The sequence below is a fragment of the Melopsittacus undulatus genome, chromosome 8 (assembly GCF_012275295.1).
Source record: "Melopsittacus undulatus isolate bMelUnd1 chromosome 8, bMelUnd1.mat.Z, whole genome shotgun sequence".
NCBI classification, from domain to species: domain Eukaryota; kingdom Metazoa; phylum Chordata; class Aves; order Psittaciformes; family Psittaculidae; genus Melopsittacus; species Melopsittacus undulatus.
Genome location: NC_047534.1, coordinates 14,611,306 through 14,628,921, shown reverse-complemented (window position 1 = coordinate 14,628,921; position 17,616 = coordinate 14,611,306). Strand labels below are relative to the sequence as shown.

The 17,616-nt window shown below is 39.8% G+C and overlaps 1 protein-coding gene across 1 annotated transcript in view; it reads left to right on the top strand.

Moving 5' to 3' along the window:
* Positions 1-17,616, top strand: part of GRIN2A (glutamate ionotropic receptor NMDA type subunit 2A) — a 169,105-nt gene that overhangs the window by 147,768 nt on the left and 3,721 nt on the right. The window contains exons 11-12 of the mRNA XM_005150701.4: positions 3,461-3,648; positions 17,202-17,440. Coding sequence (XP_005150758.2) covers positions 3,461-3,648; positions 17,202-17,440 — 427 coding nt within the window. The remainder of the gene's footprint in view (positions 1-3,460; positions 3,649-17,201; positions 17,441-17,616) is intronic.

Sequence of the window (17,616 nt, the reverse complement as noted above, 5' to 3'; positions counted from 1 at the left end):
CCAGCTTTGCAAACATGGAAAGGGTCAAATTTCGGACTTGCCCAGATTTTGTTGTCTCAGTTTTTGGAAAGTCTTATTAAGGAATGTTTGAAGTTATCTGAAAGTTCTTGAAAACTTAGAATGTCAGGAATTCACCTCCTACTGATGGAAGAGTTGGGTGCCCTAACATCCAAGAGCTTCAGTCATGGCTTGTGACTCCCTGCCCACGCTGCAGGGTACATCATGTTCTGAATCTTGGCTTTGCAAGTAATAGTACTTCTGTAATCAGCACATGATGATTACAGAGGGTAATTATAATTATAACATTGAGAGGTTATAAGACTTATGTTGGAAATATATATTCTGAATATCAGTTTGTAGACAGAAAGACTTTTTGAGGCCAATACACTTTTTATTTACAATTCATACCTTGGGCAGCAGCTGATAGCAGAACCTTTCAGCACTCAGCATCTGTCAAGAAAATACTTCATGTTTTAAATCAATTTGGTAATGAGATTTATTGTGACCTCATAGAAGTGGCATAGAGAAAACCATAAAAAATAAAGCCTTTATCTTCAGAACCTGCTTTCTTTGTAGGTATCCATTGCAGCTGATGGGAGACTCTGGGAAGCTGGGGTAGTGGGTCCACAATGAGTGAGTGAAACTGATTGTGCCTTGTCTTTCTGCCCCAAGGTTTTACTATTCTGCTCAATAACGAAGGAGGCAAGCTGCCTATGAAGAGCATGTTTCTGGGGTAGCACAAGCCTTTTGCCCTGGAGTCTTTAGCAAAGTTATCTTTTTCCTCTGTATTTCTTACTAAGTCTGTTTTAATAAAAGAATAGCTGAGTCTCTTCATATTTTTTCTCTTTACCAGCATGTGTTTTATATGCTGACATTGCAAACCCATGAATCCCAGAATAAACAGATGACAGATTCTAGAGTGTATTTTAACTTAGGTCAGCTGGTTGCAGCACTGTCTGTGCCCACATTAAATTCCAATCCCTTGCCTGAGCTGAAGGCATCCACTGAGATGGGGAGCATCCTACCTTTCTCACAGATAACTGCAGAGGTCTGAAAGCATGAGATTGCATTGTATTGATTATGGCAATTGTCTACTGTAGGTCAGAACTGTTACAAGTATCTTGAGGGTATGACAAACAGTTTTTCTTTCTTGTGTGCTGACCCATAGGTTGTGGATTATTCTTTCTCTCTACACAAACCAAAGATTGTCTCCCAAGTGCTGAATCAAAGCATGTCATTTAGAAAACTGTCTGGTCTTGCATTGAAGACTGAAGCTTGGGCAGTACCCAACATCCTCTTGGCAATTTCCAGTTTAGTTGCCCTCAGTGCTAGCTAGTCATCCATATCTTATTTCTGGATTGAATCTGCAACACATCACCTACCGGATGTTTAGCAATTGTTTTTGCTGTGTTAAATTACCACTTAAAGGAAGGAGGGAGTCAGACTTTTAGCACTGATGGAGCTCTGCTGAGTTTTAAGCTGAGGGAATAGTTTCAGGGAAGAGTGAAAAAACAAAGGAAATGATGGTTCAGCTATTTCTTTTAAGGCTGAATAAGCCTCCTGTACTTTCTCTAAATTAACTACTTCACTAAATTCCAATTTGATGATTTCAATGATGACCACTGGGGTAAGTATCCTAGAAGGGAAGAAACAAAGTACAGTATATAGTCACTTGACCTTCACTCTTCACTTTTTCATGACAGCACACAAAATCCAGCAACCTCACTCTCTCCTGGTATTGCTCTTGGTTTAACATGAGATGGATAGGGGTGTGTTTCAGTGCCACATATTTTTTTATCCCATGTAGATTGCTGGAAAAGCTGAGTTCTGCGTGAGTGATTGTTTAAGAACAAACATGGAATGATGTTGGGAGTGAAAATACTTTTTTTTCATGTCAGTAGCCAACCTCTGGTCTGCCTAGGTCTTGTTCTGTTTCCTAGATAAAAATGAAAAGCTTTATCAACTTAAACCGATTGAGGCTAGTGGCTTCCAAAACTTCAGTAGCAACAGAATTCTAAACTGGTACATACTGATATAATTGAAGTTGATGTTGTAGCTGTTTGTGCCACAATTAATTAATTTTTCTAATTCCCTTTCCATGAGGAGAGGTCCCAATTGCTGTGAGCAGTACTTTGCCAGCCTCTGTAATTTTCATCTACTCAGGAAACTTTAGTGGTGCTCCCCAGTCATGCTTTGTGGCTCCTCAAATGTATGGCAGTGCTGGGGAGCTGCAGGGCCAGTCAGAGTGGCAGGGGAACAACTTGTGAAGCTGATTGTGTAGCTGTGTCCTTCCCATTCCTCTGACTCCTATGGGATGGGAAAAGATGTTGAAAAAGCAGCGTGTTACTGCGGGATGTGATAACTTTGTTTTAGTGCATGATTTAGGTGGGGTTTCAGCTAAGATGATACTGCTTTCCTATTGCACCTGTATTCTGCTAGTCTTGTGCAAGTTTTAGAAATCTTAAAGGTTTTGGCTGCAGATGAGGGAAGCAATGCGAAATAAAGTTTTATCTTTTTCTCCTTTCAATGATTGCAAATGAATTTCTGTAGGTAGAAGAATATCTTTGTTTTTATCAAGGTCTACCGCTGGCAAGAGATTATCTTTGCAAACGGTATCCTCTTCTTGTACATGCACATTAGTGGCTTCATTTGCGAAATATCCATGCACTTATCTCTTCTAAATCTTGCTTTACAGTGCTTCTTAAAAGAGACACAGCCCACCTCTTTTCCTTTCCTTACTGTCTTTGCTTTCCTCTGCTCATTGTGTTCTCTACATACCTGAGAGACTGGGATTATCCCATTCTTATATTTGTATATAGATTACCTGAAAGGGTTGAACTTTTCCACGTTCCTTTATTCCTCATGTTCTGTAGGTACACAAATTATGTGTTTGCAACTGCAAATCATAAAGAAATACTTTCTACAATTTTTAAGCAAGATCTAGATAGCAGATATGCACCAATACCTCCCTCTGTTTTAGCAAGGGCTTAACCTGCACTTTCATTGTTTATTTTTGGAAAGAGACATAAAAGAAGTGTCTGTGGCAAACCAGTGAAGTCACATTTTCAGTCTCATTCACGATTTTAAATAGCTAACTGGTTATTGTTTCAGTTCTAAAGTCTCCATTGTCATTTCTGTTGGTTTTGGAGATAATTTTGCATCTCACGGTACTTAGCCATTTTGAGAGCAAAGATGCAAAAATAACAGGCCAAGACATTCTGTAGCTTGGTTTCTCAGTATTTTTTAACAGCATCCCCTAAAATAGAAATGCAAAACTATGTGTCCTACTTTTCCCTCACTAAAATAGATGCTTTTTGTTAATTTTAGATACAGCATAGCAGGATATGTAATTAATGATATCAAAGAATCCATATGATATTTAACAGGGTCCTAACATCAAGGACAAAAGCATGACAACAGCTGAACCTAATGATTTGGTTTGTAAAATGTTTTATTTCAGGAAGTTGGATGCTTTCATCTATGATGCAGCAGTGCTGAACTACAAGGCTGGAAGAGATGAAGGCTGCAAACTTGTCACAATAGGGAGTGGATACATCTTTGCCACTACAGGCTATGGAATTGCACTTCAGAAAGGATCACCTTGGAAGAGACAAATTGATCTAGCCCTCCTTCAGTTTGTTGGAGATGGTATGGACCAATCTTTTGTCCTTTCTTTTCTTTCTCTATGTGTGCACAATGATTCCAGTTTCAGTAGCTCTAAGACTTCTACTATTACAGTCTTTAGAAAAACTAAGCAAATGCAAAACAAATGAGTAAATTTATTTTTTTTATGTTGAGACAGGAATTCTCTTTCACTTTAACTAACCTCACCACCAAGGGCATTTGCATCTATTTTCAGAAAGTGTTTACATATACATCACAAAGTAACTCTGGCCTCAGTGTTAGAGCCTCTCTAAATTTGTTTTCCTTCTTAATTTTGCCTTTGAGCAGTTCCTGAGGAGTTTTTACTTGGTTATTTTTCAATGTAGCAAGGTGGGGGTCAATCTCTTTTCAGGAGTCACAAGTGATAGGATGAGAGGAAATGGCCTCAAGTTGCACCATGGGAGGTTTAGATCGGGCATTAGGGAAAAGTTTCTTCACTGAAAGGGTTGTGGAACATTGGAGCAGACTGCCCAGGGAAGTGACTGAATTGCCATCCCTGGAGGTATTTAACAAATGTGTAGATGCAGTACTTAGGGACATGGCTTAGTGGTGGGCTTGGCAGTGCTAGATTAACAGTTGGACTCAGTGATTTCAAGGGTTTTTTTTCCGGCCCAAATGATTCTGTGATGGTTTTGCTGAGTGTTTAGCTCAGTTCAGCTGGTGTGAGTGATGCCAAATCTAGGATGGATTAATTTAAACTTCTGGTGAAAGAATGTTTAAAGAATTGAAATAGAGTGTCTGGTTTAACTGGATTTCAAACAGCTATTTTTCATTCTAACACTAAAACAGAAGAATTGTAGGGCCTCTTGGCACTTCTGCCCTGAGCACCTCTGGTGTATCTGTAGACAGCAATAATGACTTGAGCTACATTTTGAATGTAGAAACGTTTCTTTGCCACAATGAAACTACAGGCCTTTCACATGTGCATGCAAATAATATGCTGGTTAAAAGATGTCTGTTTATGACTAACTAAAATCCTTCTTCAGATTGGAATATGGGGTGTTTTACATGATCTGTTAGAGTTTTTTACACAGATGCATGTATTAACTGTTTGACAGTTCTCTGTCAGTGAAAGGAGGGTTTTACTGAAAAATAAACATGCACTTAGTGTCACCAATGGAATGCCACTGAGACTAAGAATGGTAATTTCTGTATAATAGGACATTTTAAATGGCAAAATGCAGGACCCCGACATAGCACCCTCCTAAACCAATACAGTAATTTTCATACTGAAGACAGTGAGTGTGATAGTCTTCCAACACATGACTTTTATTCCTTTTATAATACTAAATGACTGGAAGAGATGTAATCATCATGACTGATATATTTTGTCTGATGTACCTATAGAGGTACTAGTGTCATCATTATTGATCTGCTGGATTTAGAGAGGTTTATGAAAGAAACATTGCTTCCTTCTGCTAAGGAATGAAGCTATCACCCATAATAGCTAGGTTTCAGGCAATTATATAGTCTTGTTTTAAACAGTTGCTAAAATCTTTGCTTTATTTTTCTATTTGTGAATATTTTGTGAATTTCTATTGTTTAATACTCTTACGTGTCAGGTGCTATAATTCTGACCCAGAGTAGTTGAATTCTTTTCCTAATACTAAAGAGGACTAGAGCACCTCCCATATGAAGACAGGCTGAGAAAGTTGGGGCTGTTCAGCCTGGAGAAGAGAAGGCTGCATGGAGACCTCATAGCAGCCTTCCAGTATCTGAAGGGGGCCTACAGGGATGCTGGGGAGGGACTATTCATTAGGGACTGTAGTGACAGGACAAGGGGTAACGGGTTGAAACTTAAACAGCAGAGGTTTAGACTGGATATAAGGAAGAAATTCTTTACTGTTAGGGTGGTGAGGTACTGGAATGTGTTGCCCAGGGAGGTAGTGAATGCTCCATCCCTGACAGTGTTCAAGACCAGGTTGAATGAAGCCTTGGGTGATATGGTTTAGTGTGAGGTGTCCCATGTCAGGGGGGTTGGAACTAGATGATCTTAAGGTCCTTTCCAGCCCTAACTATTCTATGATTCTATGAAAGAAGAAAATGCTTCTGTAGCCTTAAGGAGGATCTGAGGTGTCTTCAATTGTGGGCTCTCAGCTGTGGGCTAACCCCTCTAGAGGTTGCCAGAGCATCGCTGAAGTTTTCATTCTTTTCACTTTGCATTTTCTTCCTGCTTACTCATTTTTTCTACTTCTACTTTCTACTTCTATTTATCATTTTTTCTACTTCTCATCCAACAAAAAAAATTAAATCACAGGGAAGGAAAATAAATTAAATAGAAGAGAAAGCATTTGAACCTATTCAAGAAAAAGCTTGTCAAAATGCCAGAGGTACTGCATTTTTATGCATCGCTTTGTCTCTCACTATCAGGGAGAAAACGAAATAGATGGGAGGAAAGAGGAAAAAATTTTACACTGTGACCTGTGGCTTTATATAGTATATGAATGCTTATATCTTTAACCCATTTTAGTAGCTGAAAATGATAAAAATTAATTTATTTTATACAAATATATTTATAATTTATACAAATTTGCCTTCAAAACACTGTATTAAAACTTTCATGTGAATAATTTATAGACTTGTAGTAGATACAGATGGCACCCAGGTGAATAAAACCTTGTCATGAAATGTCTGCCCCCGTGTTCATCTTGCTCATATATTATTTCAGAAGATAAGCAAAAGTTTTGAATTCACAGTCCTCCTGGTGTGTTCATGTGTTTATGCTATTTTATTCAGTGTTATTTTTCAGTGCCTTTAGAAGGTACTCTGAACAATGCATGAATGCTAAAACATTCATTTTCTCTTGGATACCTAAATTTGTTCAGAGTGTGGTGTGGGCACTATCAAAGAGAATAGCAGTTGGACATATAGGACTTATTGTAGGTATGTTTTCTTTAGTCCCAGAGATATTTGGTACCGTGTCTCACTACATTGTGTCACAGGTTTAGATGGTAATTTTCAGAGAAAAGACCAAAGCATAAAAATAGGGAGCAAAAAAAAAAAAAAACAACCAACCCCCCCCCCCCCCCCCCCCCCCCCCCGAATGATATTGAGGTTGAAATTTGTTCGACTGATTTACATTGCACCTGAAGTACATTTCAGGTGAACTGGAACAAAGCACCAGGAAATTAAATGTAAAGAATGATTGCGTGGAACTAGCATGACCTGATTTTGCAATAGACATCTAACTTCAGTAGTTTGATGAGTAATCTTTGTAGCTATGGTCTTACATAACTTTGTTTTTGTAAATTAGAAGGGATGAACCCGGAGTTCAGACCAACATCACTTTTCTCTAGCACTGAAAATCTCTTTGAAGTTATCTAGACTAAAAGCAAGCATCATCTTAAGTTGGGGGGAAAGATTCATCTTACGATGATACCCCTGGGAAAGATTTAGTGGAGTCTGAATTAGGTTAAGTAAATAGGCAAACACAGATGAAGGCAGAAAAACTTTTTTCCACATGTATAGCCTCTGCTGAATTTATTACTGTTTCAGATTCAGCCTGTAAAATAGTAAAGCATCTAGTAGTTACTGAATTATTATTCAATATATGTAATAGAACATTCATCACAGAATGTGTTAATTTCCATGCATGATTCTAAATCTAATGAGTTAAATAATTGTCGAAAGAAAATGATGAGTTGAGCAAACACAATTTCTTGATATGAATGTTAGGTTAATAAGAGAGAACCTTTAGATGATATTAGATATTTGGCTATGACCAAGTAATTTGTTTAAAAGTATATCTGATTGCACCTAAAAAGCCCCATGATTTCAGCTCTCTCTTACATTTACATGGTGATGGGATAGCCTTTTGAAATGTGTTTTAGAGCTTTCAATTTCCTCTGCGTATGTCTTTCTCCTGTGATTTTTCTCATTTGATTTTTTCTTGGTTCTTCTACATCATCTTTCAAGTCACTGACACATTGAAATGAAATTTTTTGCACAATGGATAAGAACCTTTTCTCTCTTCTTTGCTGCTGCAAAATATCCAATTGCAGTATTAATGACTTGGTTATGCAGGAGCATCTATCCATACTTTCCAAAGTTGATGGCTTTGAATCCTCTCTTTACCTTGTTGGCACTGGGGGGAAAAAAGAAGGGTAAATGCAGAGGAATGTAGGTTTAGTTTAGGGATAACTTTAAACTTAGGCTGGGTAGTTTATGTGTATATACATGAACGTGTTTTGATCCTGAGGATAGCTCTTCTGGGTGATAGCTCTGAGGATAGCTTCTGAGGATGACTCTTCTGGGTGGACAAATTATCCTGGTAAGTAGCAATTACACTGCAAAAGCAGCCGAAGTGTCAGTGAAAGGAAGCGTGATACAAGATGCCAAATGTGCTTCTCTAACAAAGAAGAAAAGAGACAGAGGGAAGGAGGATGGGAAGGAGTTGCTGAAATAACCCAAAAATGTTTCATTGTGTGGCCTGTGCAGGTTCATATACACAGCCCAGTTCATAGGAAATTGAGATGAATATGCATATGCATTTGTCAGTTAGATTAATTGCTTTGGAACACTGAATCTTTTCAATATCAAGAGTTAGGAGTTGCTTTTTCTTGTATAAAGAATATAAGGGAAGTGTATTACTGGTGAATTTCTGGCTTTGTATATCTTACATTCTGTACATCACATCTCATTATCTGTGACAACTTCCAGTTGACAAACAGCACCTGCAGTTTTGTTTAAAATAGTGGCTCATCAGGGTAATTCTCTAAAGTACAGTGGTGGTCATGCTTCGGGTTTTTTTGGCTTGCTATGGTCACAATATGAAACTTTCATTTCATGTTTTTTAACAGAGAAATAAAAATATTTCTACTGAGATGCAAACACTGTTTCTCAGTCTTCTGCTGAGAAATAGAAGCAGCCAGGAGTTCAAAAGCAACTGAAATGATACGGCTGCTAAGAAGCAGCACCGTCATTTTGTTTGGATCTTCCACCCACAGCCACAGGAATGTGTCAGCACAGAAATGTTGTGCACTGAACACTCACATGAAACATGCTTTGATTTCTTTTCTAAACCTCTGTAAAGAGCAGCTGGGCAGGCTGATGTACCCAGAATCCAGCATGTTCCCCTTGCAGCTGCCAACCGTGTTTTTGTGCTAGTTTGCTGTTTGGTAAGTCAGTAAAGGCTCAGGCACGCAACCTGTGGAATGTGGTATGTCTATAGCTGCTGGACTACCAACATTTGTGAAGGCACCCACATCCTCCAGACTTCAGTAGCAGGAACTTTTGACCAGCTGTCTGAAGGCCCAGGTATTGCAGATACTCCTCTGGCTTTGGCTGCACAGTGCCATTTTAAACAGAGTGGTACTTACCTAAATATATCTTGCAGAGTCCAAAAGACATTGCTTCTGAAACCTATAGCATCATGTCTTTGGGATTTGGAGCAGAATCTCTGGTGCCTAGTAGGTGAGGAGAATTTCTTTCTCTCTCTCTCTGTCTCCTCCCCACCCCCACTTTTTTTTTTCCCTGTTCATTTGTTGATTATTGAAGATTATTGAACTGCAAGTGACAAAGCTGCTTTGGGATTAAGAGAGTAAGAGAAGGGCTTCAGAGTGTGAAAGGGATGGAGAGAAGGACAGTGAGGAGCCATTAGCTATGGGGGATGCAGCAGAAATAGAGGGGAATAAAGATGTACAATAAGCAGAAATTGATAGAATCAAGGAACAGGAAAATTCTGGGTAAAGAGCACAAGTTTGGGGAGCAGTGGCAAAGTACCAGCCAGCTGGTACTACTCATCTGAGATGTTGGTAATATATTGTGCTACCTGCAGGTTACGAGCTCAGATTGAATGAGGGTCTGGGAAGAGATCTCCAGGAAAGGAGGGGCAGATGGTGTAGTCGTATTAAGCCCTTAACCCTTAAAGCTGCAACCTTTAAAGCAATTAGTGATACAGAGATGTAAAGAAGAAAACTGGCTTTGGTTTGAGTTTCCATGAAGAGTCTGTTATCTCCTTCTTAATAACTTTCAGTTCTGGTTAATCTTTATGTGCTTTTAGGATGGCTTAGTACACTAAGAATTATTTTCCTGGGTGGATAATTGCTTCCCACTCCCTACTGGTAATAGGTAGCTGTGGAAATGAGATTTGCCCCCTTACATCTGGAAGAGGAAAGCTCTTTGTTGGGTTTTTTTCATATTTTAACATAAGCTTTCCAAATCACTGTCTAGATGATAAGGAAGTGTAGCACTGTGACTCACTTGGCTGTTAAAGACCAAGAAGGAAATACATATGTGATTATAAGGACATATTTTCAGTGCGTGCTGCTCAGGCAGAATACACCCACAATCACAGTGATTTTCTGTTTATATTTAGTGTCCTCCTCAAGCAGTGGGTGGAACAAATGTGACTGGAGAGTGTGAGTGTATAAGTGGAGGGTGTTTGTGTAGCTGAACAAGAGTTAGAGGGATTGTAATATTGAAAGTCATGCTTCACAGTTCTGATAATTCATCCTTAGCTAATGGGGACATGCAGAGTGCAGTCATTAGCTCACAAGAAGTTTACTGCTGTCAGTCATCTGTGTTCCTTGTGCTATTTTTACAGGGGGAAATAACTCAGAAAATAAGAGAGATTGTTTTGGGAGATCCAGTGAATTCCAAAAGTTGCTGTGCTTTATATAATCTCTTCCATGAAATGTGCTGGATGGATCATAGAATTAGGTCAAATTGAAATTGATGAGCTTATTGAACCAAATGCACATCAACTCTTTTGGCTTCTGACGCTGTTATTCAGTAAAAACCCTCCCATGTTAGGGTCCAAGTGATGGAGTGTTGCCTTGTCCATCACTCAGTAGGAGTTCTCACCAGAGTAAGTGTGAAACAGTGTCCCCAGGTCTGAAAACTACCATTTGTCCAGTTTGAGTGAGCAGATGTTCCTGCTAGTGCAGCCACTGTCTTTGAAGAGGATGCCCTACATCTGACCACTATGAAAGTCTATATTTAACCCTTTTATTCAAGATCTGAAACTAGTATATCTCAATTTTCTTTATTTGCATGCTCGCTCCTAAGGCTGAAATTCAGGCTGCACAAGACTCACCACCCCTTCTACTGTCAGTATCAGCCTGTTTCTTTTTGCACCTTCTGTTCTCACATGCATTGTGATCCCCAGCTGGGTTGGTCTCCTCCTGTCCTGCACCTCATATAAGGCCAGGGCATGTGCTGAGGTCTGTCATACTTAACCAGGAGAGCAAGAAAGATCTCAGGCTGCAGCTTGGCTTTCTCCACTTGGACAGAGCATCCTTCCCTTGCTTGACATAGACATGCTCTGACAGGACAGGCAACCCACACTTAGCTAGGGGTGGTTGTAGTGTGTGACAACACAGGGGAGAATTAACATTTCTGGACAACTCCCATTCATGCAAGGCAGTGTTTTTTAGAGTCACAGGAGGGTGACTCTCCATGCAGCTGCAGCTGACTGTTACACTTGATGCAGGATGTGACATTGGCACTGGCATGTCCAGCGCTAGAGGTTTCCACAGTTCAGGGTGTTGCAGTGCCTTTGAGCAATTGATCTCATTGTGTAAACCCAATCTCTCACCCATGCTCAGACGAGCAGTAGCACATTTTAGAAATGCCACTGCTAGAGAAACTCCCTTTAGATTACTTTTTATTCAGTTTGTTTAGCTTTGCTGTTTCTCTCATGTTCCGTTGGCACCTTGTGCCAGGTTTTGGTTTGCAATAAGGTGAAAGGAGCATGCTGGCCCTGAAGTTTTCAATTGCAGGCAGCACATGAAGTGTTAAAAATCTTTTTTTGGATTCATAAGGGACAGATAAAATAGATTTCTTCTCCCTCTATGTGTGAGAATAATTTAAATAGGCTAACATTAAGGTAAGAGCGTGATAAGAATACCCCTCCAGAGTTCCTAAGGAAGTAGTTGAAGCAGCCTGTGAGCCATCAGTGATTATCCCCAGGAACCTGCTTTTAACATACGTGGTTAAGATAGAGCAGAAAAGCACCTGTCTGTTAAAGAAGAAAAATAAGAGCTCAGTGAATTATAGACTTCAGTGATTCTAAAAAAATTAAACCAATTAATTAGCTATTTAATTTGATCATTGGAGGATAAGAGAATCAAAATTTAAAAGTCAATTTTCCAGTTATAAATCTTGTAAAATTAATGTAATTACTCATTTGGCAGTATAACTGTTCTTGCAGAGAGTGTAGATAGATACATGAAACACAGGTAAATAGTAAATTCTTCACAAGGATCATTTCTGTTTCTTTTTCTACTTAGTCAATGTTTTGATTGTAATCTCTGTTTATATTTTTGTAGCTTATTCTTCCCTCACATAACTTTTATTGGTTTCTTGACAGACATTTCTCACATGTAGAGCTAATTCTAAAGTCCTATCTCTGATCATATTTCTTCAGTTTCCCTCCATCAAACACTCTGTCCAGACTTCTGCTGGTGGTGTTTCCCTGGGGCTGGCTGAATGCAGCACACCTTCTGAAACCAGTGTCTAAAACTTCTGACTGCTATTCTGGACTGTCATGAATCCGTGCTTATTCTAGTTGTATCACACTGAAACCCAGCCCAGGCTTGGCTTACTTCATAGAATCCCAGCCTGGTCTGTGCTGAAGGGACCTTAAAACTCATCCAGTTCCAGCCCCCTGCCATCAGCAGGGACACCTTCCACTTGACCAAGTTTCTCCAAGCCCCATCCAACCTGGCCTTGAACACTGCCAAGGATGGGGCAGCCACAGCTTCTCTGGGCACCTTGTGCCAGGGCCTCGTCACCCTCACAGGGAAGAACTTCTTCCTAAAATCTAATCTAAGTCTCCTCTGTAAGCTTAAAGCCGTTCCCCCATTGTCTTGTCACTGCATGCTCTTGTAAAAAGTCCCTCTATTTCCCAAGAGTGAAGATCAAAGGAAGTAAATTATGGGCTTTGTTTTGATTTTTGGGGTGGTTTTCACTTCAGGATGAAGTGCCACCCACAGCTGTACTGGCTGGCACTGTGTTTTTTGGTGCGTGTGAGCAGCTGTAGGGAGGAGAAGATTAAAAGCTTTGTGAGAAGGGAGTGAAGGCACTGCCAGGCACACAGCACTTCTGATGCTTGTTACTAACCAGCTATCAATGTATGTTCTTGGTTTTGCCATCAGGAGGATACAGGGTGAGATTCTCCATTTCTGTCACTTTTCCCCATTCTATGACTTTTATGTGGGTTTGGGCATTCTCTTTATTATAAATAATTGTCAGTATTCATGCATTTTCCTGGATGCATATGTAGATGTAGAGGGGAAAAAAAAAAGCACTGATAAAACAAAATAACATCAGTGAAAGGACCGCTAAGTTAGACATGTCAGTGTCTCATGGCTGATCCATCAGTTGGTGATGCCTCTTTTGGGAAGGTGGTTTCATGAGCAAAAGCTCATAGCCAACGGAGGATGCCAGATCCTTACAAGATCCTGGCCTGGGAAATGAAGGAAATCTGGGGATACCAGTAACCTCCCTAAAAGAACCCTGGAGAGCTGGCTATCTCCAGGACACAATGACAGAGACTGCAAAAGGCCAGCATGCTTTTCAGCTCTGAGAAGATGGTGGCAGGAACTGATGACCCCACAGCCTGCAAAAACTGCTAAGAGCTACATTGAGGAAAAGCATGTAAGTCTACCCTTTGATCTGTATATTTTCAGTGTCTGGATGATGAGGGTTTTATTGTGAAGAAATTGTCCAGGGGACACACTGAACAGTTTTTCACTCCTTCCCAGAACGATAAAGCGTGCAATACACTAGAGGTGTTGCACTGAAATGTAGAAAGAAAGGCACTGCTGGGATATTCAGTCAGAATGTCCAAGCTAGCATGTTTTGGTGCAAATAGCAGTCAAGAGCCAAGAGCACCACAGCCACAGGAAAACACCCAAGAGAAATACAAAGAGATCCAAGTACTGTTTGAGCTGCAACCTAAATCCATTATGTAAATAGTATGGAATTACTGCTGGGAGCACCAGAATTTTGCAGTTTATTAGAGAAGACCATTCTGGGTTTGAGTGAATAGTGCAGAGGCTCAGCACTGCTTGAACTACTTGTTTATAGTGATTCTTACACTAGGAATGAAGCAGTCCAAAAGGACTTGGGTATTCAAAAAAAAAAAAAAAAAAGAAAGTCCTGAACTGAAGTTTAATCTAGCCTCAAAGTTCAGCGCTTTCAGTTCCAGCTCCAGGCCAAGTTTGGAAGTGGCTGATTTTTACAAGGAATTAATTGATATGACTTAAAAAATTCCTCATACCTGAGGATTTGGTAATGAAAATGTTTTTACTTCTAGAAATATATTGGGTAAAATGGAATGGGCAGGAAAAGCAATTAATAAATGGAGCATTTTTGCCAGTTTTTTATAGGGTCAGCTGTGCTGAGGTGTTCTTACAGTTAATTTAGTAAACTGTTTTTTCTGTGTTTCTGTGTGTATACACACATACGTATATAAATACAGAGCATAAATTGTAACTGATTTATATAGACCAGAATTAGCAGCCTAATTTTTCCATTCTCAGATAATATAATTTCATAAATATTATAATCCAACGATTCACAGTGCTTTGCAATCTGTAAAATAATGTATCACTTTTAGGTGTTAGTTAACAGTGATTTCTGTCATTGTCAGATAGAAGGGAAAGGATATTGCAACAGCAGGATCTGTGAGACTCTGGGATGCTTTGTTCTTTGTTCTTTGCAGCTTGCCAGGACACTGTCATTTATCTTGACTCAGAACAAGTTTGGTTGTTTTGTGTAGTGATGTTTTTGTAAAGGTTAGTGGATTATCAATAGTTACTTTAGATATACATGCCAAGGAGAAAAGCAGGCAGAGTAAACAGTAATAAAAGAGAGGTTTGAATTCCTTCATGAATTTTGTTATGAGTCGTAAAAGGGCACAGCAGTCAAATCAAATTGATGTTTGACAATCATAGGAGATGTGAATTTTCCTGTGGGAAGTAATGAGGGCTGATTGTCAGGGCATCAGCTACTAATGCACAAAGCAGAAACATTGCTCTCTTGTTGACTCAGGTTCTTTTCTGTAGCCTCTGTGAGTTTTGTTAAACCCAGCTATGTAGTGATAGTGTACAATGTCTATACTGTTAAAGTTCATAATTTATTATCACTATGTCCTGGATTAAAAGACTTTTAAAGATTCATTAGGATTGACTTTCTTCTTTAGGGATGCTCTTAGGTATTCTGAAGGTTGAGCACTGTAATTTGGGAGAAGATACACTGTCTTTTTCACATACAGAGGTTCAATTCATGCTTCAAGCACAAAACTAAACTTAGAATTAACTAGGAACAGAATCATCTCTCTTACAAATTTGTGAAATGCCTTTGCTAAAGTGCCTCAGTACTTATCCTTCCTACTTCAATTTTTCCTTCTCATTCTATGAGAAGCAATTTATCCATCACAGTCTTGTGTTCCACTTTCAACTCACACATCCAAATTATCTGTGGGCTGCAGCTTTCCTAGTGCCCTGGCACTCTATCCTGCAGAATGGTCTTGCACAGCAGGTCATTGATCTTCTAGTCTAGCTTGAAGGTAGCTGGGGATTGGAACTAGAAGATCTTAAGGTCCTTTCCAACCCCAACCATTCTGTGATTATATGAAATGCCAGTACAGTTTCTAGCTTTTTTTTTTTTCCTGATCTTTACTCAAATGATTCATTAATTGTAATACTGGAAATGTATTCTCTAATCACTGGATAAGGATTAGATACCCATAGCATGTGAATTCTTCCCCTCAGCTGAAGCCATGTCCTAAGATGGGAAACACCAAGGCAGCCAATTATGTACTTGTTCTCAGTATTGCCTGCTGCATTTTCTAGAAACAGTGAAGTATGTGTCAGTAAAAATAATAACAGAGTTACTCAGCTATCTATGTCCCTAAGAGGGTAAGAAGGCACGTATGCACATGCAGTGCTTCAGTAAGAACAACACTAAACATCTGAAAATTAATATAATGCAATATAAGAAAATCTTGGCAGGGACAGTTAGTTTCTTGTACACCTCTGTCTGTGTTGGCAGTAGCAACCACTAAATGACACTGTCCTTCACCTGAGGACAGATCTCATCAGTGAAATATAGATTGTGAGTCTAAGAACATGCATCAAAGGGAGACAGCTGATCTGCTTCCTTAGCTTTAAGTAAATGAAGTGTTTGAATGGTAGTAAGGATGCGGCATAGCAGGAAACAGAACCTGGGGATGCTCTGTTTCAGGCAAGTGATGATATTGTTTTGTTTTGTACTACTGCCCAGCAGCAAAAGGCCAGAGGAGACTGTAAGAAGCAGCCTAGGTGATCAAGAGGAGCAGGCAGGAGCAGAGGGCACCACAGGAGAGAAGGCTGGGAGTATGTGATGTGGGAAGGGTTTGCAGTTACGGCACCATCCAGGTCTCTGGGGGAAAATAGAAAATGAAGAAAAAGCCAGGAGAAGAATTGTTACTAGTTACAACAAAAATTAAAAAAAAGAAACTTAAATAGGAAAAGGGGCATACTGTATTCCTGCAAGTATTCAGGCATTAAGTGACAGTTACATTTCTATCATATGAAACATCATAGACTTTGTTAATACTGTATCATATACAACTCTTTTTCCTTACTTGCTGCATGTGCTGTATGTGTAAACCTAGGCAGGCTTTCCATTTCCAGTGTAACAAAACTTCAGACACAGTGCTATGGGTGATTTTACATCCAGTGTTGGTGATTGTCATTGCTTTGTCATAAATAAAATTATTATGGGGAAGCAAACTATAAAGTTTTGATAAATGACATCTTCTCTTTCTGAAGTGCTTGTAGATCAGAAAGTGGTTTCAAGCTGCATGCCCAAATCAGTTCACCTGATACTCAAATGCAGCCAGCTATGACAGGAAATGTGACTGATGGTGACTGCAGTGCTGGCCTGGTGCAGAACCCAGGGACAGCCATCCAGGGCCTGGCTGCTGCTGCTGCTCAGCCTCAGTTTTCAAGCATGCCATTCAGTCTTTGTTGCTTGGATAGTCTGTCTTTCAACACTCAAAATTTTATCTTCTTAGGCTGAGAGTCTATAAAGTAAAAATATGGAAAACATAGGAGGACACAAAGGATATGGAGTAAGGTTGGACTCTGGAGTACACACATGGTCTTACTACTAGCTGGACCTGCAGATGGGAGCAGCTTTGGTGGCACCTATTGGACTGGGATGGGAGGAGCTTCCTGGATCTGAGTGTGCACCAAATGCAGCTCTCATGGGTGGGGTGGAGGAATTCCCTGGGACACGAACCCTCCAGCTCCACTCTGTAAGAAGTGATACTAGTTACAGCAAGCAGAAGAAGGTTTTACCCAAACCACAGGTCCTGCTTCATAGAGCAGCCAGCTTCCCACATAACTTATGAAATCTGAGGACATCTGAAACTATGGTACTGTGAGTTGAAATCTGCTATATTAGCAAATCCTTAGTAGCTAAGACTAAATCTCCCCACAGATGAGGCACTAAATGGTGATGTATTTTTAAACTTGCAAAGACTTCTGAATACTGTGAGCAGTAATTTTTGCATTCTAACTGGTTTGACTCCTTGCTTTCCCTAGGGGAAATGGAAGAGTTAGAAACTCTGTGGCTGACTGGTATCTGCCACAATGAGAAGAACGAAGTCATGAGCAGCCAGCTGGACATCGACAACATGGCAGGAGTGTTTTACATGCTTGCAGCAGCTATGGCACTCAGTTTAATAACCTTTGTCTGGGAGCACTTATTTTACTGGAAACTTAGATTCTGCTTCACTGGAGTCTGCTCAGATAGACCGGGATTGTTGTTCTCAATCAGCAGGGTTAGTATTGCTTTAGTTTTCCCCCTTCAGGCAACAGACAGAATAAAAACTACCATCCTAAAACATTGTCTTTTATTTTATCCCCATTTGGACATTTGAAATAGACATTAGAGCATCAGTGCGATGCTCTGGAGTTGTCAACAAGCTTAGGATATACTTGCATTCCATGGGAAGCC